The sequence below is a fragment of the Gymnoscopelus microlampas genome (genome assembly GCF_963454915.1).
Source record: "Gymnoscopelus microlampas genome assembly, chromosome: 1".
Classification (NCBI taxonomy): domain Eukaryota; kingdom Metazoa; phylum Chordata; class Actinopteri; order Myctophiformes; family Myctophidae; genus Gymnoscopelus; species Gymnoscopelus microlampas.
The window spans coordinates 36,829,549-36,856,151 of NC_139962.1; the positions used below are offsets into that span (position 1 = coordinate 36,829,549).

Genomic DNA, 26,603 nt, shown 5'->3' on the forward strand with positions numbered 1-26,603 from the left:
CATTTTGTTTTAAAATACAAAATGACTATGCTTTTTCGTCAGGGCTGGTATGGCTGACTTTAAGGGATTAAAGGAGCATCTGACCCATTTTCAACGTTATCTTCATATAATTGGTCCTCCACTCTAATGCTCATTTTAAGATGGTACAATTTACGTATACTGACTCTGCGTCACATTGGTGCGGACTATGGACAGTTCAGAAACCTGCCTACCAAAACCTGTACCAATGATATCATCAATGGGGATTCCAAGCTAATATAAACTACAGCCTTTCTATTCCTGGAAAGTTAGCATGCTGATATAGAAGCCATAATATATAGCCTGCATAATAAACATTTAAATAATAGTTTGAAATATATATATATTTTTTTTTTTTACCAAACCTGCCTACCAATGATGTCATACTAGGAATCTTTCGGAACTGTCCACAGCCCTTCTCTGCGACATAGATTAACAAGACAGAAATGCTGCCATCTTATAGTTAGTGAGGACCAATTATACGAAGGTAGGTTGAAAATGGGTGAAGTGGTCCTTTTAAGATTCTTTTGAAAAAGAATGCTGGTTTTGTTCATGATCATCATGAATACATTCTTGGTGGCATTCTTACAATCTTGCACTGATACATTCATTTTCTTTTCTTTTTTATTATCAATTAAATCTAAATAATGAAAGAAATGGATCACTACTCACAATTTCTTAACCTATTGCCTTTATATATTTATTATAGTATTAGAATTCCTTTAGAATCACACCAATATGATTTGTTGTGTGCCTTTATGATCTATTTTTCATACTATATATGACATCACATTGGAGAGTAAGCCAAGAATTTGTACTTGGACATCATCCTCAAATTTGTCAGAATGTATAAGATCAGTGGGTTCCTTATTTTGGGCATGTCGTTATTTTTTTGGGAGAATAGCAGATCCAGAAGCGTGGCTATATTCAAATAGCCCGCCCAAGTATAAAATTGATTAAGTGCTTAATCACACAAACACACTCACACACACACACACACACACACACACACCTGCTCGATAAAAATAAACACTTCCTAACAGCTCAGAACAAACAAAAGCAGATTAAAATACACGATAGATGATAACTGATTTGGAGATGGGAGTGGTAAACTCTGTCTCACCTCTTGGTGGAGGAAAGTCCCCACATGGCAGTGCACTGGTGGCATTTCTGAGAGTTGGACAGTGCCAAACCACAAATGATCTATAACATTGTCTGAACAAAGCAACTATGTGATGTTGACTAATGTCAAATAACACACCAATGACGTTTCTCATCTGCATTAAGAGAACTACAGTAGGAGACGCAAACCTAGACTAGGATCAAATTACAAATGAAATGTTTCAGACATTTGAGCGACATACTGCTTTTGCCTGCTAGTGTAACCCTGAGGGCGATTTGCTTCTGGTCCATTCTCAGAACATGGCCAACAAAGTCTTCAATTCGACAAAAAACAATGACGTCTGGATCCAACTACTGCCTAATTTCACGAGAATGTGAGTTTTCTTAAAAGAGGAAGTGGATAGTAAAACTTAAAAGAGTGTGGAAAGACTATGGACAGGGACAGTGTTTACAGTGAATTGTACTTATGTCAGAGGCATGTCTCCTTCCTTCCTGTTTTGAAGGATTAGCTCTAGTGAATGCCCATTGTGAGCAACTGTGCATAAATCTCTCAAGTCTCTCTCTCTGTCTGTTGGTCTGCACTGCACTGCACACCCTCTGTCACCATTCCACTGTTTTTATTGATTTCATTCCTTAGTCTTCTGAGCCTTTTCTTGAACATGCAATGTTCATTCTGTATAGTGGTGCCAGTAATATTTGTTGTTAAATTGTAATTAAGTAGCATAGTGCCCACTGATCCTGTTACTTAGGATGGGTTAATTGCAGATACCTTGTTTCACTGTAGCAAATATACAGTGACAAATACCGCAAAGGAGTGTGGACTATATATTATATTATTATGTCACATGACATGGTTAACCACTTAAACCCTATATACTTTGTTGACCGGGGTCCCAAAGGGGTCTATAGTGTACTTGGTCCCCTCTTAGTCTTCAGTCATATCTTCAGTTGTTTGGATTAAAAGAGAAGTTGACTAACCACAACTATTGTAATCAGTGTTGTGCAAGTTCACACAAGACAAGGCCAAAGTTAACTTCACACAGATTGTTGTGAGTGATTCATACCGCATCCACCCGGTGAAGCTTCTCATTGGCAGGTGAACCATTTATCAGAAAAAAAGGAGTGAGATATAGTGCAATACAGTGAGCAGTGCTACAGTGTAGCTACTAAAGTGGTGATGTTCATTGTCTTAACCATTTGGAGAAAAAATGGAAACAAACTAATTGATACATTTGCAACACTTATTGCATTATCAATGCAGTGCACTCTCTGAACTCATGCTGAAAGGTGTTATTTTACCAAATGCATGGGCAGAACATTTCCTTATTCCTTGTGATGATGAATGTGTGTGAATTATAAATAATTCTTTTGGCCGTTTTTCTGGTGTAAATTCCAGAACTAGTGAGGCATCAATTTACCAGCTGTGACGCGGCCGGTAAGAGGTAAACCGGTAACACAACATAAGGAATTTCATCAGGGGTGCCGATCCGGCGGGTTCCTCCTTGCCCGGGCACCTAGGAGAAATACCGAGCACCCACCTCATGCTGCCGTGGTGCGGGGCCAGATTTTGAGATTTACATTATAGTAGCATTGGCTCGCGGAGGGGAGGGGCCGTGCTTGATTCGGGTTTAGCACCCAGGGGGCACGCACATAATTCGGCGCCTATCAATTTGATGACGGATTCATGTTAAAAACTTTCACTTACTGCTCATGCACTTATGAGCATCTTTGTATACATAAACCTTGTGTCTTTAGTTCATCTTGTTTTTTCATAATACTCTATTTTATACTTTATCATGAGAGTGTCGCGCAAAATTAGAGAAAATAGCCGATCTCACAATCTCACAATTTGTCACATTGCGAGTTTTTAGATTTAGATTACTGTTTTCACAGTTTTTGAAATATTTTGAGAAATGCCCAAAACAGGTAACAAGTCTATCTGTAAGTTTTATAAATATTGATTCAATGAAAAGTGTGTGAGATTGTCATCATCAGTTGAAAGTTCCCCTGTGTTGTGTTTCCTGATGAAACGGCTTGGGGCGGTCCCGAGCAACTGATGATCGTGATAAACAAGTCTTGCAAGATTAAATGAATAGAGGGGTGCATGGAAAAGTACAATGCTCGAGTACAATACACAATAGCCTACACTGCAACATTCAAACATGATAACTAATATACAGTGATAAGAACTGGTAACGTAACTGGACTTTCCACGTAACAGCTTTCCTGGTGCCTTGAAATGTTTAGATATTGTGTAGTATTTATACATGCATTAAGGTCAATTTGGCAAGATAGAATTTTTGAGAAATAGGAATCAGAATCAACTTTCAAATAGGGTTATGAGTGATTGACAAAAGAGTGCACACGTTTCAGGTAATGGCTACAGGTTGAAAAGTTTGTGTTGGTGTCAATATCTCCTAAGAATGAATGAAATGCCTTTTGGCTTCATTTATCATCCTTTTGAGTGCAGACCTTCACATTGTCAGGAGTATTCAGTATTGTAATAGCTCCTGTCTATCTGTGTGTCTGTCAACAAAATAATACGAGAACACGGACCGACTGTCATGAAACTTGGTGGGAATTATCAGTAGTCTGTCCCAAAGAGATCAAGTAGCTTTGGGGTCAAATCGGCCAAAGGACAAGGTCACATCAAGGTCACAGTCAAAATGAGTCTACATAATCAGTCCTACAGTATATCAACAACAGCAAGATATGGAATGAGATACAGTATGTTGGTGAGGGCAGGGTTTGCAGTTGCACCACCAAGTGCAAGTAGATGTGGCATCATTCTATTTTAAGTGCGAAGTGGCTCTAAGAATAGCAATGTCAGTTTCTGCCTTGTCTACAGAGAGACCACCAGGGCTCTAAGCCAAAGAATCCAGAGTTAATCTCACTTCAGCCAAACAACTAACTGACTGGCCATCTAACAAACCAACTAACCAGCTAAACTCAAATTCTAGATATTGATCAGTTCCAGACCAATCCATACCATTCATCATATTTGCAGCCTATTCAGTACCACGTCAATAAACTCAAGTAATGTCAAGTTGAGGTTCTAGCCTTGTGAATCAAAAAACACAAAAAGCCAAACAGAGAGTACACAGTATGGTAATGCATCAGACTTCAAAAGATCCTGTGACCTATAGGCCAAAACGTAAAGCAGCCTGTTATAGCGCCACCATGAGGCATTTGACAAATTTGGGGTCTCTCTTGGCCTACTGGGAGTAGGCATGCAAAGTTTGACACCGACTGGTCCAGTGGTGAAATAAACTCCCACTTGCAGTCAGAAATAAACGTCTTAATTCGACATACACCGTACAATCCTCCTTGTTAATTTAACACAGAGTAAGAATTCAAATAAGTTAAATTAACTGAGGATCTAAAACTAGGCAGATACTGGAAGACGAAAGAAAACACATGCAAGCCCTATTGGATAGATGAAGGTAAATAAAGGCAGAAAAGAGAAAGAAAAAAGTCAAACTTTTTGACTCTAAGGATTTATTTGACAGGGGCTAGGGAGGTGTCTCACAGCCTGGGGCTCAAGCTCAGGAAGAGTGGTTTGCCTGCAGCTGTCACCTAGCCTGATTAACTGGCTGAGGTGAGAAGTCCACTTTTAGTGAGTGGACGGAGTCTATGGTCTGGAGCCAGACTAGCTGTCACCTTGAATGAGGAATAGGTTAAAACAAAAACAAAAGAAAGAATAACTGCATTCAAACTAAGAATCCCAAACAGCTGTTCAGAACTTGCACAGTGTGTACATAAACATGCCTTCTGCCTTCTTGCACATTTCCCATTGCTGCTAAAGATATCACACCTGCCTTAAGAGGTTAATCATACCTGCAGTTCCATCTGTATTTTTAACTTTATTTTGTATCTTATGTATATTTGAATTTTACATTTTTGCTTCGTTACATCCTGTATTATTATTATCTTGTTATATTGTATTGTTCTGTGCGGAACATTTCACACTGTTACATTTCACTGATTGAGCAAAAGAAGAAGGAAGTCCGCACACTGTTCTCAAGCTCCAAGGAACTCACTTTTTATTTTTGCAACGTTTCGACCTTCTAGGTCTTCATCAGGCAAATATTAACATTTCACTGATTGTACATGAGTGACTGACAAATAAACCCTTCTTAATTCTTGATTGTTATCCTGGGACTCCAGCCAGAGTTCCATACTAATGTGTTGGAAAATAACTAGGTATATCAATCCATATCCTCATATTATAAGGGCATAAATGAATAAAATATGAAACACATGAGAAATGGGTTTTACACAAACAGATTGTTGTGGAATCCACAATTCCACTGGTCTGATTGTACATACTATATTGTTGATGATACTAGATACTAAATACTAGAAAAGTATTTTAGTAGAGTGTAAAGTAAACAGTAATTGACCTTGTAGTAATGCTAATTAGACAATAAAAGTCAATTTATATTTTAGAACAGTCATTTATTGTAATCACTTTATTAATCCCAAGGGGAGTAAATCCAGGTAGTTACAGCAGCAAAGAGTAAAAAAAAGTGCAAAACAATAAATACAACAATAAACCATACACAAATAAATACAGCAATTCACTATACTTGCTCGTAAACACACTCTTTATGTTTTGATTAAACCTGTTCACACCATTGTCTTCTTGAAGTTTACCGACTAGCAAATTGACTTAAGGCATCAATAGGTCTGTACACCATGGAAAATTGATACAAATAGTCCAATATACTGTATGTAGTAACCAATGGAATGGAAAAAGGTACTTTATACCATGTATACATGTGTATGTATTTCCTTAGTATAGATACTAGAGAAGGTACTAGTTGTGCAAATGATCATAACATTCCACTGCATGTTTATTTGGGCTTTTCATGCTCTGGCTTAAGGTAAACATAAGGTGACCAGGATACATCCTGGGAGTCCCGCCTCCTGTTGGGAGCAAGCTCCTCAAGCAGGTCATCACTGTCCTCTTCATCACTGGATGCCATATAATCTTCATCTGAGCCGTTCAGACCATCGCTGTTCCCGCTCCGACGCCAACCTCCTTGCTGGGTTTCAAGCCCGACCTGTGTCCTAATCTCAGCCTCCTGACTTACAAGACTCGAGTGGCAAAGCCGGCAGATTCTCAATGGCTTAGTGGGGTTGATGTGTGGTATGACGTGACGTTGTTTCGAGCAAGACCCACAGACAACAAAGCCACAGTTTCGGCAGTGGTGTCGACGCTGTGTCATGCTGAATTTGTCAGAGCAGCGCATGCAGATAGCAGAGGCTCTGTCAGGGATCCAGGTGACCGCAAAGGTGGACCCAGCCTGGCGGCCGGCCATCTGGAGCCACTTGGAGCGGCAGTCTTCGATGTGCTCCATCCAGGCCCGTTTCTCTTCAAGTGAGGCAGCCCCCACATAGAAGGACTTGCGTGGTGTGCGGATCAGCCACTGGTTCTTCATTATCAAGCTATCCTCTAGGTCCTCCAACTGGATATCCTCTGTGGATAAAGTGAAAGGGACATAAAATTACTTAAATTAATTCAAATGACTTAATGTCTCGATCCAAAATGTTTAACGGTTAGTTAAGATTAACTACCCATAGTTGGACAAAGAAAAGGGGGGGGGGGGGGGGGGGGGTGGCATAATATAATCTCTGCAAGGGGTGCTCATCACCCAACTTTTTGTGTTCCAATAACAATGAGAGGTGCTAATAGGTTACTAACCTAGATGGATGATCTGTTGGTTCTTGTGCCAGCGGCCGTGTAGAATGATGCTGCCATATATCAGCACATCGTTGAAAAGGAAGAAAACCTTGGGCTGCGGCTTTCGGCGACACAGCTTCATAAGTCGTCCTTCTCCAACCAGTACACGGCCTGGCTGGAGCAATGCTTTCCCTGTGGGACCGAAAGAACTCTCCACTGCTTGAATTCGCTCACGGTTCTGCTGCGTAAAAGCCTGTTGGTCCACCATGGTGCACTGAGTAGTATTACTGATAGATACACTCACAACAGATCAGCCTCTCTCTGGCAGTGGCGGTATTTATGTGCCTGTGAAGAATGTCGTCATCACCAGTTGAAACTTCCCCGGTGTTGTGTATCTTCAAGATCTTGATGATGCAATGGCTTGGGGCGGTCCTGAGCAACTGATGTTTATGCACAATAACAAGTTTTGCAAGATGAAATGGAGGGATGTGTGGGAACTGCACTGCTTACAGTATGTACTTTACAACATTCAAACATGAAAACGAATTGGAAACAGGACTTTCCATATCATGATTTTCCTACTGCCTTGAAAGGTTGAGATATTTTTTCATGTGTAACATTTATAAAGGCATTACGGTACATTTGGAAAGACAGATGGATGTCAAATTGTATAACGTCGCTAGGCCTATTAGTATTGCTCTCAACAAGAGTGCACTCTCAAAACTTGAGCAAATTATTAATTTGGAACACGTTTGAGAAATAGGGTTATGAGGGATTGAGAAAAGAGTACAATCGTTTCAGATAATGGCCCCGGGTTGAAATGTTTGTTCTCCTGGCAACACCTTCACACTGTCACCCTTCATGCATGGCAGGAGTATTGTAATTGTGCCTTGTCTTGTCAACAAAATAACTCAAGAATGGATCAGTAATGATCAGTAGTAGTAGGCTGCTCCAAAGAAATTATTAACTTTGTTTTGGGTCAAAAATCTCAAATGTCAAGGTCAGAATCAAGGTCATGGGTAAAATCCAGAACAGATGGGTGTATTTTAATCAAACTTGGTGGGAATGATCAGTGGGTTGTCCTGAACAGTTTAACTTCGGAGTAGAAAAGGTCCACCGTTATGGTCAAAATGACATAATCATCTATATATCAGGAATAGAGATAGTAATTAGTCAACTATGTTGGCTAATTATTATCAGTAATCTTGTCATGGATAATCAGGTATTTCAATCATGTTGTAGATTTAATTTTTTAGACTGCAATCATGTTATTTGTAAATTCTATGTATTTATATTTTGTTTTTTACAAATCATGTTCTATTAATATTTGTTTTGTGTTTTACATAGGCCTTCACTCTGGCCTCCTCCTGGCACTTTTCTTTTTATATTTTGTGTACAGTTTTTTTGTATTGTTTTTACATTGAGATAAATAAATCAAATCAAATAAAGAAGGAGAATTGTGGGTGCAGGCTGAGTTTGCACCCACAAGTGCAGTTGTTCAATTTGTACTGTCATGTGTGCATCAGTGACTTTGCAGAAATGGCTTTTGGTGAATAATCAATTACTGAAGTGGAAGCATAAAGTGGTCTTGAAGTGGTCACAGTATCCACATAGATAATGTGAGATGTGACGCAACAGAAAGTTAATCAAATTAACCTTAAGAAACCAGTCTATTCTTAGACACCAGTCACATTGAAAACAATCACCCGTTTGCAGAATAACCACATGGTTAAAGTGAATGGTTTTGTTGGACAGAGGTGTCATGTGCAAAGGGTAGAAAAACTGGTTTTAAGGGGGTATTCAACTAGATTAGGCAGGGGGCCACAACTGTAAAATAATTTGGAGTCGTGGGCCACACAGCGCAAATGCACGCGCGCGCATGTGCGCACACAATTTGCGCGCACGCGCGCGAAATTTTTCGGGTCTAATTCGGGTCTAATTCGGTCTAATTCGGGTCTAATTCGGTTCTATTTGACCAATATAAATCAACCTTTTTTCGGGTCTAATTCGGTCTAATTCGGTTCTATTTAAGGTTCTAAGTTAAGTTCCAATGAAAGATGGCCTTTCAAGAACTAATGAAGGATAAATAATTTGTACTGTTTTAACTTTGATAACATAAATCAAAGTTAAAATAAATAATAATTATGAAAATTAAAAAAAAAAAAAAAAAAAAAATTTTTTTTTTTTTTTTTTTTTTTTTTGGAATATGGCCAGGGGCCACAAGGAAGCTCCTCGCGGGCCGCACGTGGCCCGCGGGCCGCCAGTTGAATATCTATGGGTTAGGAGGTACTGTCTGACTTTTAGTGCAGTGCAGACCAAGTATAAGAAATGCATGTTAAAGGGATATTTCACTTTCAAAAAAACTTTCGGTAATTTTATCGTCTACTCAGGCTTTTGGGAGCACCCCAGACAGTTTTTAAGTTCCTTGATTCAGTCTAGATATTTGATATTCATTTTATCAGACACACCCCCTTCCTATACAAACCCATTGTAACTTCAAACTCCATTTTAACCATGATAGATTCATCAGAAAGGAACCGTACCTATGTTCCCCAACACCCGTCCTTGGTTCTGGTGACTGATATTGTCCTTCTAATACGTGAGACTGTGTTTGTTCAATTACTTTTTCATTTATTTTTTATATATTTTTTGGAAAATTAAAACAATTAAATACAATAAAAAATAATAATAATAATAAATGAAAAAAGTAATCGAAAAAACACGGTCCCCTCACAAATTAGGAGGGCAGGATGAAAGTGAAATATCCCTTTAACTACATTAATTTCTCTTTCTTAGGGTAGTGATATGTTTTCTAAAAAATAAGTGTTCCATTGCTTTATATTCTCATAGCTATTGATTAAAAAGAAAATGCATTTTCAGGTCGGGATACCAATTTTATCCAATAAGGAGAGAGAACTTACACAGGATACAGATTAGTGAAATTGGAAGTGATGGCACAAAGAAATGAGCAGACAATATTTAACCTGATAAATGGGTTTCTCCTGAATGGCTGAAGATTGGCCACCCACCTGAAAATGTATTTTCTGTTTAAAGATCTGGAGATGCTGAGACCCCTGTTACTGAACAAGCACTATTTTAACCAAAACATCTCTTACCCTACCTTTAAATGAGGATTAATTTCTCCATTTAATCACAGACTTTGCTCAAAAAGGGGAACGTGAGGGAAGGATGCCAGCCAGCATCATATTGTAAGGTTTATAGTTTTACCCTACTGTTTATCACTCACTGTAAAAATAGCCTTGCAAATCCATTGTTTTTCACTGGCCAGAGTTGAAAAATGTCAATTACCCTTTCAGAGTAAAGTCCTTCTGATGTATACACAATTGACAATGAATAAGCATCCACCAAATAAAAGATATACATTCAAGATCTTTTTTTTAAACTTGTCCCACCAAAACGTCCATGTTTCTTATATCTTACAGCACATTTTCACTCAGTTCACTGAAGTTTCCAGGTCAGTTGTTTTAACAAAGGTGACGACAACATATCTCTAGAAAAAACATGGATACAATAGGAACCAATCATTATCAAAACATTGGTTTCTTGCGTTGTCACTGTTTTCATTGGATCTAGCCAACTTGTGTCAAACCTAGGTCAGCCTGCATCCCTGGGAGAAAAGAATGCTTACAGAGTACAGATGATAGCATTTCTAAATTAATATTTCGCAAGATTTCTCCCAGGCAAAACACAAATTGGGGAAGGCTAGACATAGCATGCAGTTATTATATACACATATATGAAATATAAAGAGGTGAGCCGAGAACAGATTTATTATTGCAGTCAAAACATACCAAATAGTTAGTCTGCCCTCTAGTGGACATAAATAATGGTGGTTGTAAATAATGCAGAATGTAAAACCTTTGATTGTTTGCCAATACAATGTTTTAACATTTTGCAGGTACACTCTGAAAAGACAATGGAATTCAAAGAGGCATTTAAATATGTTGATGGTTTTACAAGAGTAGACATTTCAGCCTGTGGCCATCATACAGTAAATTGTATCATACACTGCTGATGGCCACAGACTGAAATGTCTGTATTCTTGTCAACCCCATACAATGTTTTACAAAAAAAGAAAAAGAAAAAAAATATATTTTGGGAGGCTGCAGGCACTTTTTCTTCCAAAAATGTCCATGTAACAGCACCTCTGTGTGAACGAGAATTGAGTGAAGATCTCATCCAACTACCATCAGGATGCCCTTGAGCAAGGTGCTGAACCCCCTTTAGACATTTGCTTTAAATGGTTTGAACTTTGAACAATGTTATTCTCTTGCTAAGTTTCAACCCAAGGCTTGCTAAGATGTCAAATTCCCACCCAACAATAATGTCCAATGGACGAAGTTACATAAAGGGTGTCTTTCCTTTATCAGGTCTTACTGAGAAACAGGAGGTCATCACCACCACTATCAAGTCCATGCTACTCGTCCACAGCCACAATGGTGCCTCTTCCGTTGCTTTGTGACCATCAGTTTAGGGTTAAGCTTGTAGGGTGGTAGCAAGCAGTGGTGTCACATCACAGAACAAGACTCAATCCACTTTTGTCACATCCCTGCCATTACAAGTCAATAGTTCCTTTGACTTTAAACTTCTTGGCTGAGCGTTCACTAGCGCGGTGTTCAAACTTACTGCCATAAATGTGGGAGACAAAGCCCTTGACTTCCACTGCAAATACACTGTTCCTCTTGGGGATAACTATCACAAAGGGAAGGAGAAGAAATGAGTTAGTACCGGTATGCTAAAACATGAAGCTTGAAATGAGATAAGAACAATTGTGATATCACCAGCAGGGCGACCTGTTACTTAATGACTAAGCAATGTCGAAAGGTTTCAGCCAGCTATGCGAATGAAAACCAAAAAGCACATATTTGATAAACTGCGACCATTACTTGGTTAGTGCTTGAACATTTTCAACAGACCAACTGACAAGAGTTGCTTATACGGCGTGGTTGGTTGCCGCTATGGCGAAGAATGTATGTGATAGACATGTCTGTTAAGTCATATGCACCGTATCAATGCATTTTAAGTGGCTATGTATAGAAACAAAATCGTAATAAAATAATTATGTATAGACAATGGTTGCCAGGAGTTCTGTCTTGACAGCAGAGCATGGTGCTAAAAATGTATGAAAATTTAACAAAAAGTCATTAACAAGTTCACTAAATTCAGTTTGGCCCACCCTTTAGTTTGTCCTCTTTCGTGATGATTTTGAACACGTGCTTGAATTCCTGGACCAGAATCCCTGTGGTACCCACATACGATGGGCATTTGGATCTCACCACTGTGACACCAAAATGAAGCAAGAATATATCATCATTACGGTCCCATCGTTCGCAACAAGTCACTGGAAGATAACTGTTGCTGATGCATGGTGAGCATGCACATGAGAAGTTCTCACCATCAGTTAAGTTCCACCACTGCATAGTGTTGCTGATTTAAGCTATGCGACTCTAATGACTGTTTTATACTGATAAGACAAGCGTCTGTCGCCACTGTTGGCTAACAAAAAATATATGTATATATAACAACTGTCAACACTTTACAGTTGAAAATTCTTGTATGCAACGGTTGTGCAATATAAGTGACGCATTGTAGACTAGCCTTAACATTAGTGCCAACAGATTTAACATTCCCCTTGCAAAAAAAGGAGCAAACTCTTACCAGTGAGAATCGCACCATGGAGGTCTGCCTTCAAAAGCTTTTGCTGAATTGTCTGTGGATTGCTGTGTAAAAGAGATTTGTTTAAACAATACATGCCTGCTAATGTACTGCAAAGAACAGAATATTTCGTCTCACAAGCTTAAAGCTGTAACAATTGAGAAGAAAGGAATTTTGAATGACTGACAGGAATAAAAACCATCTAGTTCCAAAACGATTCTCACCTCCCTGGTTTCAATCCATGACACAAGTCAATGATGTATTGTTCCCATAGGTCATGAAGAGGTAGGAAAAGTTCATACCTAGAGTTGAGAACATTTGATTTACTTATAAAAGGATATACATAAAACTATCTTGACATTCATGCATAACAGCATCGTATACCATATAATACAAGTTTCTATATGCAACTATCCTGGTTTTGTGATTTACATTTAATGTACTTATAGTTAATGCTCTTATCCAGAGTGCCTTCCAACAGATATGGCTCTGAAATAAACTACACTTTCTTGTATGCTGGAACATTACAGGCAATAAATAATGAAGAACATAAGGACAAGAACCACAGTTCTTGAATGTATCAAGCTAAACTGCTTTTGCAGCTCCTGTAAAGTTGAGACGTTTTAGCAAGACTGACAACTGTAAAACACTTTTCTATGATGACTATCCTGTAGTGTAGATTAGTTAGAATGTTGGACAAGCTACCGTATTCACGACTGCTTAAAAATGCCTTACATTTGTGGACATTTTACGAGTAGCGTCTCTCTCTCTCACTCACACAGTACACACTCGTTTTAATTTTATGTGCATTGTAGCAATTAGTTTCCTATTTCATTTTAGAGGTGTATAAATGTAATATTTATACAGGATATAAATATAGTCTTTATATTATATTCTGTAGTCGTAAAAACCTAACAAATTGAGAGCTGGGAATTTCCCAGTGGGAAACACACATTCAGTTTTTGTAGAGGAATGTTAGGTTATAAACTTTAATATGAAAAATGTATTCATATCAATATCGGCAAAAAATATTGTGACACTCATTTTAGGCCATATTGCCCAGCAGCAAGATAATGCTTCTCTCGCCCTGGATGATCACAGTAGGCAAAGCACCACTACAGAATATGGGAGAAGAGTATACCAACCTCTGGTGCTCAGGTTTAATCTGGAAGACCTTCATCTCCCTCTTCTGTCTGGCATTAAGCCCTTTGGCTTTCTTGCTAGTCCTCTTTTTGTCTTTCTGTTGGGGTCTGGCATACTGCAGGACCACAGCCTTGTGATCAAGCATTTTGGTAACTTGCTGTGGTGTCATGGTACGCATGCTGTTCCTCACGAAAGATTTAGTGAAAGCCTCCGCTTGAATCTTCTTTTGAGACTGAGAAGACGGAAAAACAGAAGTAGTAAAAGTACTTATTTTCTATCAATTGCACACCCCAAGCATTGAATATTTTTTTTGTTTTTGTCGCATTCCTGAGCCAATAACCTGATTACCGGCGGAAAGATGCTAATGTATCCGGTAGGAGACACAAAGTAGACTCTTTGTGTTTCCTACCGGAAATACACCCGGTCATCAAATTATTGGCTTAGGAATGCAACAAAAACAAAAAATAATCCATGAATTCAAGTCTCCATGGGGTGTGTAATTGATAGAAAATAAGTAATTTTTGGGGTGAACTACTCCTTTAACAAATTACTAAAATATTATGCAAGGATTCAAGGGAAAAAGACATCTGCTCTGATAAAAAAAAAAATACTAACTGTAATCCGTTACACTTCATGCAAAATCCTATATAATATAAAACTGTTATTGTGGGCAGCCATAGCTGAATGGGTATTATAAAATACTACTCAGAAGGAAAGGTGACGACTGGTTGTCTAAGTGTAGGACCCGCCGCAATGGTGTCCGATAAGAACTTAACCGAGATGTGAACCCTGGTGCTTAAGAGAGAGTATGGATCTAAAGAGCCCTGTAGGCCAAATATCCTGGTTCGTACAGAAATGTCTGGACTCTCTCCTGGTGGGGTAACGCGGATTGCATCTGATCTCAAGGGGTGACGGCTACCCGGCTTTATATAGTGCTTGGCTGGATGCTCGTGACATCTAACTGAAAGTCTTGTGAGAGTGAAAGCCTTCGTTACAGGTATATTCCAAATTATTTTGAAAATTGCATATCTACAAGCTCACAATGGATTACATCTCAGTGCAATGTGTGCTTGTGGATCTGCAATTTTCAAATAAGGTTGTGTAGGGTTAAAGTGGTTAAACTTTGCTGGGGACCCCCTGTAACCCCTTCAAGGACCCCTGGGTGGGCGTTATATTATATACGCGCCTGGCGGTTAAAGTGGCCATACTTTGAGTGTACTCACCTCAACACCCAGAACCTCCTCGAGTTCATGAGGAATCGGGGCCCGAACAAGTCTGTCGTCTGTGGAAGACACATCATTCGTATATTTAAGGTACTGTGTAATTGCAGTGGTGGAAAGTACATTTACTCAAGTACTGTACTTAAGTACAAATTTGAGGTATTCGTACTTTACTTGGGTCTTTCCAATGTTCAATACTTTTACCTCTACTCCACTACACCTCACAGAGGTAAATAATGTACTTTTACTCCACTACAATTATTTTAAAACTTAAATTACTAGTTACTTTGTAGATTTTGATTATTAGGCTACAAAACATACATTAACCACTTCAGTCCTATAACGAAAAAACATCACATGGATGCAGCTGGGACCATAGACGCCGGAGGGGGTGTCACACGGTCCCGGAATGTCAGCTATCAACTTATTTTTTCTCTAAAAGATGAAACTTTAAAAAAAATCAAAAATACGCTGATCTAGCACCTCACCCTTCCTATTGTCTTGTGTATTGGCTGCATGCTTGCCTCTCACCGCAATGACCATTCTGTAACTGGCTACGTGCAGTTGCTCTCTCAACTCGATCAATTATAGGGGCCAGGGGCCAGTTGCACCACCTCACACTTAAGTTCAAACTTAGCCAAGTTATGCTTAAATGGCTTTTTAAAAAAGCCATTTAACCCATTTAGCCGGGAAAGTATGTATCTGTGTCATTTTTAGATTTCTTTGGCTATTCAAAAAATAGCAGATCTACAAGCTCATAGCACGGCACAGAGTGCCGTGCTATGAGCTTGTAGATCTGCTATTTTTTTGTTTTTGCAAATCTTTAAATATATACATTTTTAAAATATATATTCAAAGATTTGCACGATTTTTCAAAAAATAGGAGATCTACAAGCTCATAGCGCGGCATATCTGCTATTTTTGAATAGAAAAAGAAATCTAAAATGACAGAGACACTTTCCCGGATTGAATGTGTGAAAGCTATAACTAGGCTAAGTTTGAACTTAGTGTGAGGTGGTGCAACTGGCCCCAGACAAGCTAATACACAACGGGAGGCATGCGTTAATCCGACAGACCTTTTCTCCATCCGCGTGCGGTTAGGGTTAGGGTGCGGGTTTGGTTCGGGTTTACTGTTTAATGTCGGAGCAGGCTGCTAGAATCAAGTGCTGTTGTGATCATGGATTCCGTATTAATCGAGGTGAAAACATGCAATTTAATGTCATTGTCTCTTATTGTAGGCTGCTACAGTTGGGCTAGATTTCACATGACATAGCTGATCTCGCTTATTGTTAGAACAGCATTTTATGTTTGTCGGGTCCATAAAATAGTGGGTGCCGTCCGTCTGTTACAAGTAAAAGTAAGGTATTCAAAATATACTTGAGTAAAAGTAGAAAAGTATGGTATCAAAATGTATTTAAAGTACCAAAACATTGGCTTGTTGTCCTGTTTGGTTGGTGGTAACGATAGTGTTTTGAGGCCCCCTGACCGACTAGCTCGCAAATGTTAGCTTAAACATTTATATCACCTCAAAGTTTAAATCGAGATGACTGAATTAATGAACGGCCCAATGTCTGTTTTATTCATGTGGTTATCATTGAAAAGACAAACAAACTCACGAGACATCTTCACGTGTTGTCGGCTACTTCCATAGGGCTACTTCTCGTCACAATAAAACCTTTAGTATTGCCAGATTGTGGGAGAGAAATAAGCAACCAGGTCTATGAAAACAAACCCAAAAGAAGCCACATGCGCTCCAATCTGGGCACCCAGAGTAAAGAAAAGGAAAAAACAGCGTCCTCTGCTGTTTTCTGTTCTTGAGAGATTACGTGCACTCGAACCAATTGGCTATTAGAAAATAGCCGATCAACAAGCGAGTTTATAGATCTGCTATTTTCAAAGAGAAATATTGGGGAAAAGTGAACATTTAGGAATATTTTCAATTTAAAAAAAATCGTGTATGGGGGTCTCTCTCTGGCACAAAATATGTTCAGAAGGTTCAAGGTTGGGTCTACAAATATATATTAATTTGGGGGTCCTTGACATAGAAATGTTTAAGAACCACTGGTTTGAACAGCATTAGGAAGCAAGCCCCAAATAAGCAACTATACTTTATAAACAATCCCAAAAAAAAGCAACCCGCAACTACCAATAATTTACAAGCAACGTTACAGAAAAACAAGCCCAAAGTCACTTGTAATAAGCAGACATGGCAACACTAGTGTGATGCTGCCTACGGGCTAGGTTACGCCTACTAATATCCGTATCCGGTTGGGCGATGTTCACTGTTTCCGAGGTAAATGGTCCATATCCGGTGAATTATCTCTAGACCGGATCAGAACGCTTCAAAACTGCAAAATAAAAGTGTGGGTAACCTCACAACATGTGATGTCATGATGAGATGTGTTGTGGGATTGCAGATACCGGTAGTATATTTTCGCTATTTTTGACAAACTGCGCCTATAATGGCATGCAATTCGAAACTGGACCCTGTAAAAAGTCTAAACTTATCACCAGAAATGCCCCCCCCCCCCCCCCCCCCACCCACCCAACCGTTTACTGCACATATTTTTCATATTGATCACTACTTGTTTATATGATGTTTTTGCATATTATTGTATATTATTGTTTGTCTTTAAAATAGTTATAGGGATTATAGTCCCTGTCACTGCAACCCAAAGAGAAGCTCCATTTGAGCAGTTTTGGGATTAAGGGCCCTCCAACAGTGGGTATCGAGTGAGTTTTCTTATTGTTCATTCACATCCTCTGGGGATCAAACCAGCAACCTTCCCACCACAAACACGCTCCTTTAACCATTAGGCCCCCAGTGTTTCTAAATTCACAATATTATCGCACCCATCACCTGCACACCAACATACACCCACCCACATAAGGTACAACACCCCACCCCACACACCCACATTAACCAAAGACCTTAGAAAATAGACAGGTTGTTCCAGAGGACCCGAGTGACTAAATGCACCATCGCCAAATTTAAAATGTATTCTAGCTACACGTAGGAGACCTGTGCCTGATCATGATCTGAGGTCTGATTGGTTAATAGGTGTATGTGTATTTAGTAAATGCACATAATACATTTTAGTCCTGCAACAGCATTGGTAATTTCTCACGAGGAGAAAAGCAGGGAAAAGAACTACAGCTTAAAGTATCTATAGGACAGGACTTCTGTTGTATGTACAGTAGTTCCCCTGGAAGCTGTATTGTCCTATTAATCACAATGACCTGAGAATGTAAACTGATCTAAGGTGGTACTTTCTGTAATTCCGCTTTTAGACACTTTCAGTATCAGTTCTTTTCCAGCCTTCTGTCAAATGTTGTGATTCGCCAGTGGGGGTGACAGACTTTTTGTAGATAATGGTCACCAACCAGTGAGATGTGATCATCATCTGTTCCTAAGAAAGCAATGTATTACTACTTGTAAATAAATAATGGAGTGAACATTGTGTACCATTGTGGGTGGATAAAAGAATAGGCAATGGAAGCTTTGCAACCTAAATTCTAGTTTTAAGTACTGCCATTGTGTTGCTGGATAGACACAACTCTTTGCAAACATGATTCTTTAATATGATCACCAACAAATATCATAACAGTAAAAAATACAAACTTTCCCAAGTTTGAGAAACATTTTTGTGAACTCTTGGAATGTAACTGTAATGCTAACAACATATACAAGGATGTACAAATCTATTTAATCCATTAGTCAAGAAAAGAAATACTTAACAATAAAAGGAGAAATAAGGGATTACATAAAAAACAAATCTTTCTGATTCCACCTCTTTCCCTTGCACTCATTTCTTTACATCTGTACTTGCTGCCAATTGTGATAATGCGACATGTTATTTAGATAGATGTATACTTGTTCATTGTTACTTAGATTAGTGCACATGACTGATAAATGGTTAAAATCTATGGATGACAGCAAACTAGTTGAGGCTGTGCTCCTGGACTACTGCTGCTTTTGATGTCATTGATCATAGGATTCTTATAGCAAAGCTCAAATGGTTTCTCACCCTTATCTCTGGTTTGGATTAAGAGCTACCTCTTTGACAGAACACAGCAAGTATTGTTTAATGGTAGATGGGATATCAGTTGAGCACTTAACTAATGCCAAATTACTGGGTGTGAAATTAGATAATTTATTGTCTTGGTCTGATCAGATTGATCATATTGTTTCGATGATGGGAAGAGGCATTGCAATTTCAAGGAAATGCTCTGCTTATGTTCCATCTTCTGTCATGAGTGATCGGTTGCTTGGAATATGCTCCCCATAAATGTTAGACACACCAGAAGTAGATTTTCTTTTAAAAAGTTACTTAAACATAAATTGATGAGTCCTATATTGACGTAATTGTGTTTTTCACTATTTCTGTACCTTATTTTATTTGCCTTTTTGTTTTAGATATAGCACAATTTTAACTAGTGTCTGTTTTTATTGTGTACATTCTGTGTGGACCTCAGGAATCCTAATAAACAATAAAGATAATACATGTATGTTGTTTGCTTCAGATGCTAAACATGTTATCTATATAGTATGTTATTTAGATTATGTTTGATGTCTACCTGCTATCTTAGTTATTTAAGCTTTTTTTTTTTTTTTTTTACCTCTCCTTTGCACTCTAGACCTTGCACTTTTAAAGTCATTCTGGATAAAAGTGTCTGCCAAATGCCTAAATTGATCACCTACAATAAAGTGATTTTGATTGGATGGCTAAACTCATTTAGGAAGACAGGGTCACATATAAAAAAGGAATTGGTCATCATGAGTTTCAGTTGAGTATTAAGGACTCATCTGAGTGGTTCCAGTCAACAGTGAGGGCTCCCCAGTCCTACAAAGAACAGCTTCACTCTTGAATGAATCCAGCAAACCTTTGTTAATCAGGTCCAGCTTGCTTATTGTTCAGAGAGAAAAAGATGAATCAATATTGTCAAAACAACTGCCACATAACAAATCCCCCTGCCCTCAGTTTCCTGTCTGTCCTATCTAAATAAAGCCAAAAACAATGAATAAATAAAACTGACTAGGGAGTCTCTGTTGATTGGAGCCTTTCATTTCTTAAGAGTGGTTTATTCACGACTTTAGACGTCGACCGTTTTGGACTCTATTGCCAGGAAATGCATGTACATCTCAATGGCAGTTATGGGCAAGTTACCCGTCTTGTCTTCGAGGAAAAAATGCTCCAGAACTATAGCAGTCATCCAACAGAAGACGGGCAAGTGGCACATGGTTTGGAGGCTTTCTGATGTCCTAATGTGCGAGATCATGCGTCTGGCTAGATTCTCGTCTCTGCTGTACCTCTTCTTGAAGTAGACTGCTCTATTTGGTTTAGTAAACCCCTGTAGCTCAGTCACCCTGTCAACACGCTCGGGAGGGATCTGTTTGCCTGTTGCTGGTCGCGAGGTTATCCAGACACGGGCCAAGGGAAGCAGATACCCGTTGATGAGGCTTGTCAGTATCACGTCAATTGATGTTATCTTGTTGATATCAGTCAAGACCTCGTTGTTCTTAAAGTCCAAAGGATAGTCGAACTCATCCAAACCATCAAGAATGAACAGAACTTGGTCAATGTTGAAGTCACTAAATCCCTCTAATTGATTAAAGAAGACTTGAATGACATATCGGAAGCTGACATCATTTCCTATTATTCGATTGAAGTCTTTCAAACGGAATGGGACTAATATCTTTATTTCCTGGTCGTCGCTACATTTGCGTGCCCAGTCCAGAACATATTTTCTTGTCATAACTGTTTTGCCACTGCCAGCAGCTCCAATCGTTAACGCTGTTCTGACTGGTTTCTCTTGGCCAGGCATGGTCCTGAACATGTCACACAGTCTGATTTCTCTTTTTCTTACCACTTGTTGACTGGATGCGCTTTCAGTTTGACTGACCTTGTGTTCTTTGTTCACATCTTCTGTCTCTTCCATTGTGATTAATATGTCAGTCCAGATCTCATCTAGATTCTTAGAGACTTTATTTCTGACCCCCTCAAACACATACTGAACCGGCTTAGTTCCAAGTGCTCTCTGAAAATCCAAAGCCGCCTCCTCTGATGAGAAGAATTAAACAGAGAGCAAGTGTTAATATATATAGAGACAAATATATTTTCATTTGCAAAACAGTTGTCAACTTGTCATCAGCACAACAGGTATTAATCACTGTGGATTCAGGATGCCACAAGCTGATTATAGAGGTAATGTATCCTTAGCAACAGCTACTTGATCAAGAATACTGTAATAAATCTTAATTTCTTCAGCTAGTGCTGAAGACATTTTTTTCACAACATTTTTCGATTTCAATTAAACATGGTATATTGGCATGACAGTGAAGAACAATGTTGTGCAAGTATCCAGACTAGCAGTGTTGCATGAAATCCCATTCCCCATTCACATCAGTGGTTAAGTTTGCATGCACACAATATGCAATTATTGCCATTAAAGCGGATAAGGCATTAGTTTAAGTAAGTAAATTACGTGCTTCTATAAATTATCTCCCTTCAATAAACCTATTTACACATGAAAAGAAATTCAACATCATGCTACAGGAAGCATGCAAGAAAGAGTTTCACTGATCCCACCCACTCCGCCCACACAATGTGCCAGTTAACCCCTTCTGGGAGGCACTACGGGTCTAACTGGCTTCCTTTTCAAAGCAGTGTCCCTCCTAAACCTGCTCAACCTAATGTCCAGCATCCCCCACCACACACACAAAATCATTGTATCCATCACTAACTGTGCAACTGTTAAACAATCTGTGGATGTACTGTACTGTTCAACAATGCTCTCAATTGCAATGCCTATTGTTCCTTTTGATTGATTGAATACTTTAATAGTCAGAAATGTAAACGGCACGAGGTACAGTCAGACATTTAGGCTAAAATGATAGCATAAACGGATAGCAACAATGGCTCCTTTAACCAATAAGTAAGAAGACCTGAGGCCGATTCTACAAATTCCTTCTAAATCAGTAGTTCTCGAAGAAAATGTTTTGTGCCAAAAAATAACTAGAAAAAAAGTTTAACTTGAATTATACATATACAAGCAAACTGAATTTAACCACTTAAGCTCTATTAAAAGAAATTCAAAAATAGCTACAAGCTCAAAACCCATGGCGATGCATTGTGAGCTTGTAGATCAGCTATGTTTGACGCAGGTGTTTTGTCGTGTCGAATGTTATTTAAATGTTTTACTTTTGAAAATGTTTGTAAATGATGACATAGGATGCGGGCACATCGGACACATACAATTGCAGATAGCGAGGTCTATAAAAAAAAGGCAAAATATGGCTGATATAATGGCCAAACCGATATATTGGTTGGGCTCATCAGTTTGCACTGCCCACTGTTCTTTTGCAGTACTTACTATGTTTTTCAAACTTACTTACATACATGTTTTCTGGACACCTCTTGACAATCACTTCACCCTGATCGCAGACTAAATGTTATTGGATATGTATGTGGGATGCAAATATATGGCAATAAATAAAGCTTTCTTGGCATCTGCCTTACTTTCATTTTACCCTAATGGTCTAACAGTCACATGTAAACGTACCCATTGTGTTCGGTCGTATCATAACAATTTGCATTTCAGTAGTACCTCAACGCTTGACGAGAGCGCAATAATGATTTCACTTACTATCATCAAGAATGTCAATGAGGTCATTCTTCATGACAAAATGCATTGTAAGTTCCATCTGTCCCTTCCGCAGCGGCTTTGGATTTTCTTCCTCATCAGCTCCCATAAGAATTGCCTTTCCCCCTGGAAAACTGATGTATGTTGACGTGTGCGTAACCGTGGGGACGTTTAACTTTGTCCCAGGCATATTAAGCTGAAACAGACAACAATCAACTCAGTATTGTTTTCTTTGTGTATTTGATTTTTTTTCAAGTGTTGAAACTAAATTAAAAAACGGATCTCACTGAGAAAGTCGATCGGTTTCTTTGAGGACCTCTGCGGCTTTCATTGGGATTTCTGTGAACATGAGAAAAAGCAGTTGTGTATTTTATATGCATTGCACTCCATATCTGACAAGTGAAAACAATTATTCTGTTGTACTCCAGCACATTGGATATGAAATGAAACCAAATGAAATGAAACCCGCACCAAACGCCTGGAGAAAGTGAAAGAAGAACTATCGCCTTAAGAACTATCAAACTATCGCCCAAATGCGGCAATAGTTACCCCCCCCCCCCCTTGACAAAACGGGGGGGGGGGGGGGGGGGGGGGTCAGCGAAATCACATTTAAATTACATTTTAAATCCTATGTGAGTAAATGTGTCACTGTCAATGTATGGACTGCACAATAGCTTTCTGATTTACAGATTCTTTACTCAATATTGCTGCTTAAATCAACACATTCAATCATGCAACTCACTTGGAGTAAAATTCTCATCTTACCTCTTACTCTTTGACGAGCCGAGATTTTTGCTTTTAGAGGGGTCCTCCTGGCCATTATTGGACATTGTGCCTTTAAAAAAAACATCACACATAAACAAAAGATTATTTGACTTGATCAGTTTGTCTTTATGCACCTCTGTCCCTTCCAAAATAGACCAATCACAGCTCACGTCATGATACCTTCATGAAAAAAGACCACCTTCAACCAACATAAACAATCTGTATATAAGGAATTGCCAATTGCTACCGTAGTTGACAATCAGATCGATGCATGTTAAAACATATTTTTACGATCTTATACCAATATCGTTCTTGTGATAAACTTTTGTACATATTTATAAAGAAAGCTATTTCCATTTTGTCCAAATGAGACCATCACAACCAGGGGTGTAGTGCTCGCTTCACGTCCCACCAGTCTTTCACAACACTGGTCGACATGTCCACAAGCAGCACATAAATATAAATGTGCTGAGTGAGCTGAGAAAGGTGTTAAACCAGTTTCAATATTATGCAGATTTTCTAAAACCTGCTCTTACCTCAGCATGCACCACCAACCACTGAGATACATATCATGATGTGTGTTTATGTAACCCTGTTGATACAAATCACAAACTTTGTCCGCCCCCAAAACACACAGAATGTAATCATGGAGATATTAATGTTTAGGTTGTTTATCAAAATAACTTTTTCATTCTATGTGGGGATATATATGTCCCTACTTAAATAACACTAGTTAACTTAAATGTGTTAAACAACCAAACAAAACACGGTATACAAATACAATGTCAAGAGGCAAATATGTTCTGTTTGTTGTTGTTGTTTTTATGTTGTATATTTTATTTTTGAATTCATACCAAATTATTTGTCATTGTCTTTTCTTGTTTTATATTTTATAGTTGTTTATACTCTGATTTGTTTATCATTTTACAAAAAAAATCCAATAAAAAAAGTATTTAAAAAAAAAAGGCAAATATGTTTGTATTTTATATTTGTATATGTATATTTGCCTACATCTCAGAGGCAAATATTGGGTGCGTTCGAAAATACAGCACTGCGCGCACTGGCCAATACAAACTAATAGGCAAGTGTGCTCCAGTGCGTAATTTTCGAACGCACCCATAATATAGTTATACTTTTACTCCACCACAATTATTTGACAACTTTGTAGATTTTGATAATTATTACAAAACATGCATTAACCACTTCAACCGTATACATTTAGGCCATTTGAAAATAGCCGATCTACAAGCTCACGATGCAAAGCATTGTGAGCTTGTAGATCTTCTATTTTCAATATATATCTTTTTTATACATTACATTACAGTCATTTAGCAGACGCGTTTTTAAATACATTTTATACATTTGAAAACTTGTGAAACGGGACATGAGTACTTTATACTTTTGGTACTTTAAGTACATTTTGATACCATACTTCTGTACTTTTACTCAAGTACATTTGATTGATTCCGGACTTTCACTTGCAACAGAGTATATTGCAGTATTGATACTTTTACTTAAGTAAAAATGTGAGTGCTTTTTCCAACACTGCATGAAGTTTCAGGAAGTTCAGCATCGCGACCTCTGTAGGACTTTAGCTTCATCATGTACCGTCGCAGAATAAAAGTGTGTTTTTGCTCTAAAATTACAAACTGATTCGATATTTTAACTTTGCGTCGATTAGTTTGGATCTGTACCAGTTTAAGTGGATCGTCACCCGTTGAACTGATACACCAGTAACACCATATCCTCGCCAGGACAGGTAGGTTAGGGTGATGTGATATTATCGACAAGTAGGCAGTGCAAATTATAAGATTTCTAGAAAGCAAATGTAAGCACACTACTAACCTGCTGAAAACGGGTCTGCTTCTTCTGTCAACAATGTACAGTCAGCAGCGATGAAAACATGAAACAAATCCGCGGATTTTGTCACGAAAACAACTTTTTTCCTCTTCACCAAACTGCGTGTTGACTATGATCCTACTTCCTACATTCCTTTTGGGTTCCTTCCAGCAATGTGACTCCCACAATGCTTTGCGACCTATTACCAAAATAAAAGCTCATTGCACAGTATGGTCAAACTGGTAACACTTACACTTGCTATGCATACCATGTCTATAATGCATTATAAACCTCAGACTGGTAACACTTGTTATGCATGCATACCATGTCTATAATGCATTATAAACATCAGACTGGTAACACTTGTTATGCATGCATACCATGTCTATAATGCAGTGGTTTTCAACCCTTTTCATGCCAAGGACACCTAAATTGATATACATTTGGCCACGGACCCCCATCTGAAAATGTTTTGTGCCAGTGACCCCCAGAAGCACAGATTTGAGTTAAAAATGTTCGCTTTAAAAATATATTTGCACACATTTTCAAGGTTTCAAAAATAGCAGATACAAGCTCACTAGTGCCGCGCTATGAGCTTGTATATCTGCTATTTTTGAATAGCCAAAGCGAAGTGGTTAAAATGATTGTGACGCTATGTTAACTAATTTAGCTAGGGACCCCCTTGTACCCCCCCAGGGACCATTGGTGGTCCCCGGACCACTGGTTGAGAACCACTGCATAAACATCAGTGGTGGAAAAAGTACTGTTTTACTTAAGTAAAAGTATCAATACTGCAATGTAGACAACACATCGTGACAACATGTCGTGATGCGACGCGTTGTGGGCTTGTAGATCGGATATTTTCAAATAGCCTAGGTATAAAATAGGGCTATGGTTAATGTATGTTAACAAGTTCTCAAATAATTGTAGTGGAGTAAAAGTACAATATATGCCTCTGAGATGTAGTGGAGTAGAAGTAAAAGTATAGACAATTGGAAATACTCCAGTAAAGTAAAAGTACCTCAAAATTGTACTTAACACAGTACTTGAGTACATGTACTTAGTTACTTTACACCACTGCTTGTAATGCATTATAATCTGCTTATAACACTGTATAATTATAGTTATAAGAACTCATAAAAATTCATAATGCTTTATAACAATAATCATAATACATTATAAAGCATTCTATAATGACTTATAAGGTCAAATATAAATGCATTGTGATATAACACTGTAATTATAGTTATAAGCACTCATAATGCAGTCATAATACATTATGAACCATTTTATAATGACACTTTCTATGCAATCCATGTTAATTCTGATAGTTGTAAGACATTATACTCATGTTATCATATCATATCATATATGTTTAAATCACCCTTATGATGCATTGTAATCACTGTTAAAATGCATTATACCCTCATTATAAGTCACTATATAAGAAAGATTCTAGAGACAATCATAATAATTGACCTTATAAGTCA

At 38.3% G+C, this 26,603-nt stretch overlaps 3 protein-coding genes across 5 annotated transcripts; all 3 read right to left on the reverse strand.

Annotated features, from left to right (window-relative positions):
• Positions 1 to 5,192: 5,192 nt before the first annotated feature.
• Positions 5,193 to 7,154, reverse strand: plekhf1 (pleckstrin homology domain containing, family F (with FYVE domain) member 1). Its single transcript, XM_084081096.1, has 2 exons — positions 6,848 to 7,154; positions 5,193 to 6,622 (listed from the first exon to the last, which is right to left on the reverse strand). The coding sequence occupies exons 1-2, from the start codon at positions 7,092 to 7,094 to the stop codon at positions 5,997 to 5,999; spliced, it is 873 nt and encodes a 290-aa protein (XP_083937222.1). The 5' UTR covers positions 7,095 to 7,154; the 3' UTR covers positions 5,193 to 5,996.
• A 3,444-nt stretch (positions 7,155 to 10,598) lies between these two features.
• On the reverse strand, positions 10,599 to 16,550 carry pop4 (POP4 homolog, ribonuclease P/MRP subunit). Of its 2 annotated transcripts, XR_014600410.1 has the most exons (8): positions 16,482 to 16,550; positions 14,869 to 14,927; positions 13,648 to 13,877; positions 12,727 to 12,804; positions 12,506 to 12,567; positions 12,024 to 12,125; positions 10,898 to 11,539; positions 10,599 to 10,822 (listed from the first exon to the last, which is right to left on the reverse strand). XR_014600410.1 is itself a non-coding variant. In XM_084051841.1 (7 exons), the coding sequence occupies exons 1-7, from the start codon at positions 16,486 to 16,488 to the stop codon at positions 11,403 to 11,405; spliced, it is 675 nt and encodes a 224-aa protein (XP_083907967.1). In that variant the 5' UTR covers positions 16,489 to 16,550; the 3' UTR covers positions 10,599 to 11,402. The 2 variants fall into 2 exon arrangements, 1 of the variants encoding a protein (XP_083907967.1); XM_084051841.1 differs by having other exon boundaries at positions 10,599 to 11,539.
• Positions 16,551 to 18,362: 1,812 nt separating this feature from the next.
• On the reverse strand, positions 18,363 to 25,260 carry LOC311050177 (protein NLRC3-like). 2 transcript variants are annotated; one of them, XM_084064156.1, is made up of 6 exons: positions 25,120 to 25,260; positions 23,275 to 23,344; positions 22,797 to 22,848; positions 22,513 to 22,705; positions 20,770 to 20,927; positions 18,363 to 19,772 (listed from the first exon to the last, which is right to left on the reverse strand). In XM_084064156.1, the coding sequence occupies exons 2-6, from the start codon at positions 23,337 to 23,339 to the stop codon at positions 19,755 to 19,757; spliced, it is 486 nt and encodes a 161-aa protein (XP_083920282.1). In that variant the 5' UTR covers positions 23,340 to 23,344; positions 25,120 to 25,260; the 3' UTR covers positions 18,363 to 19,754. The 2 variants fall into 2 exon arrangements, with proteins under 2 accessions (XP_083920282.1, XP_083920281.1); XM_084064155.1 differs by having other exon boundaries at positions 18,363 to 20,927.
• Positions 25,261 to 26,603: the final 1,343 nt, after the last annotated feature.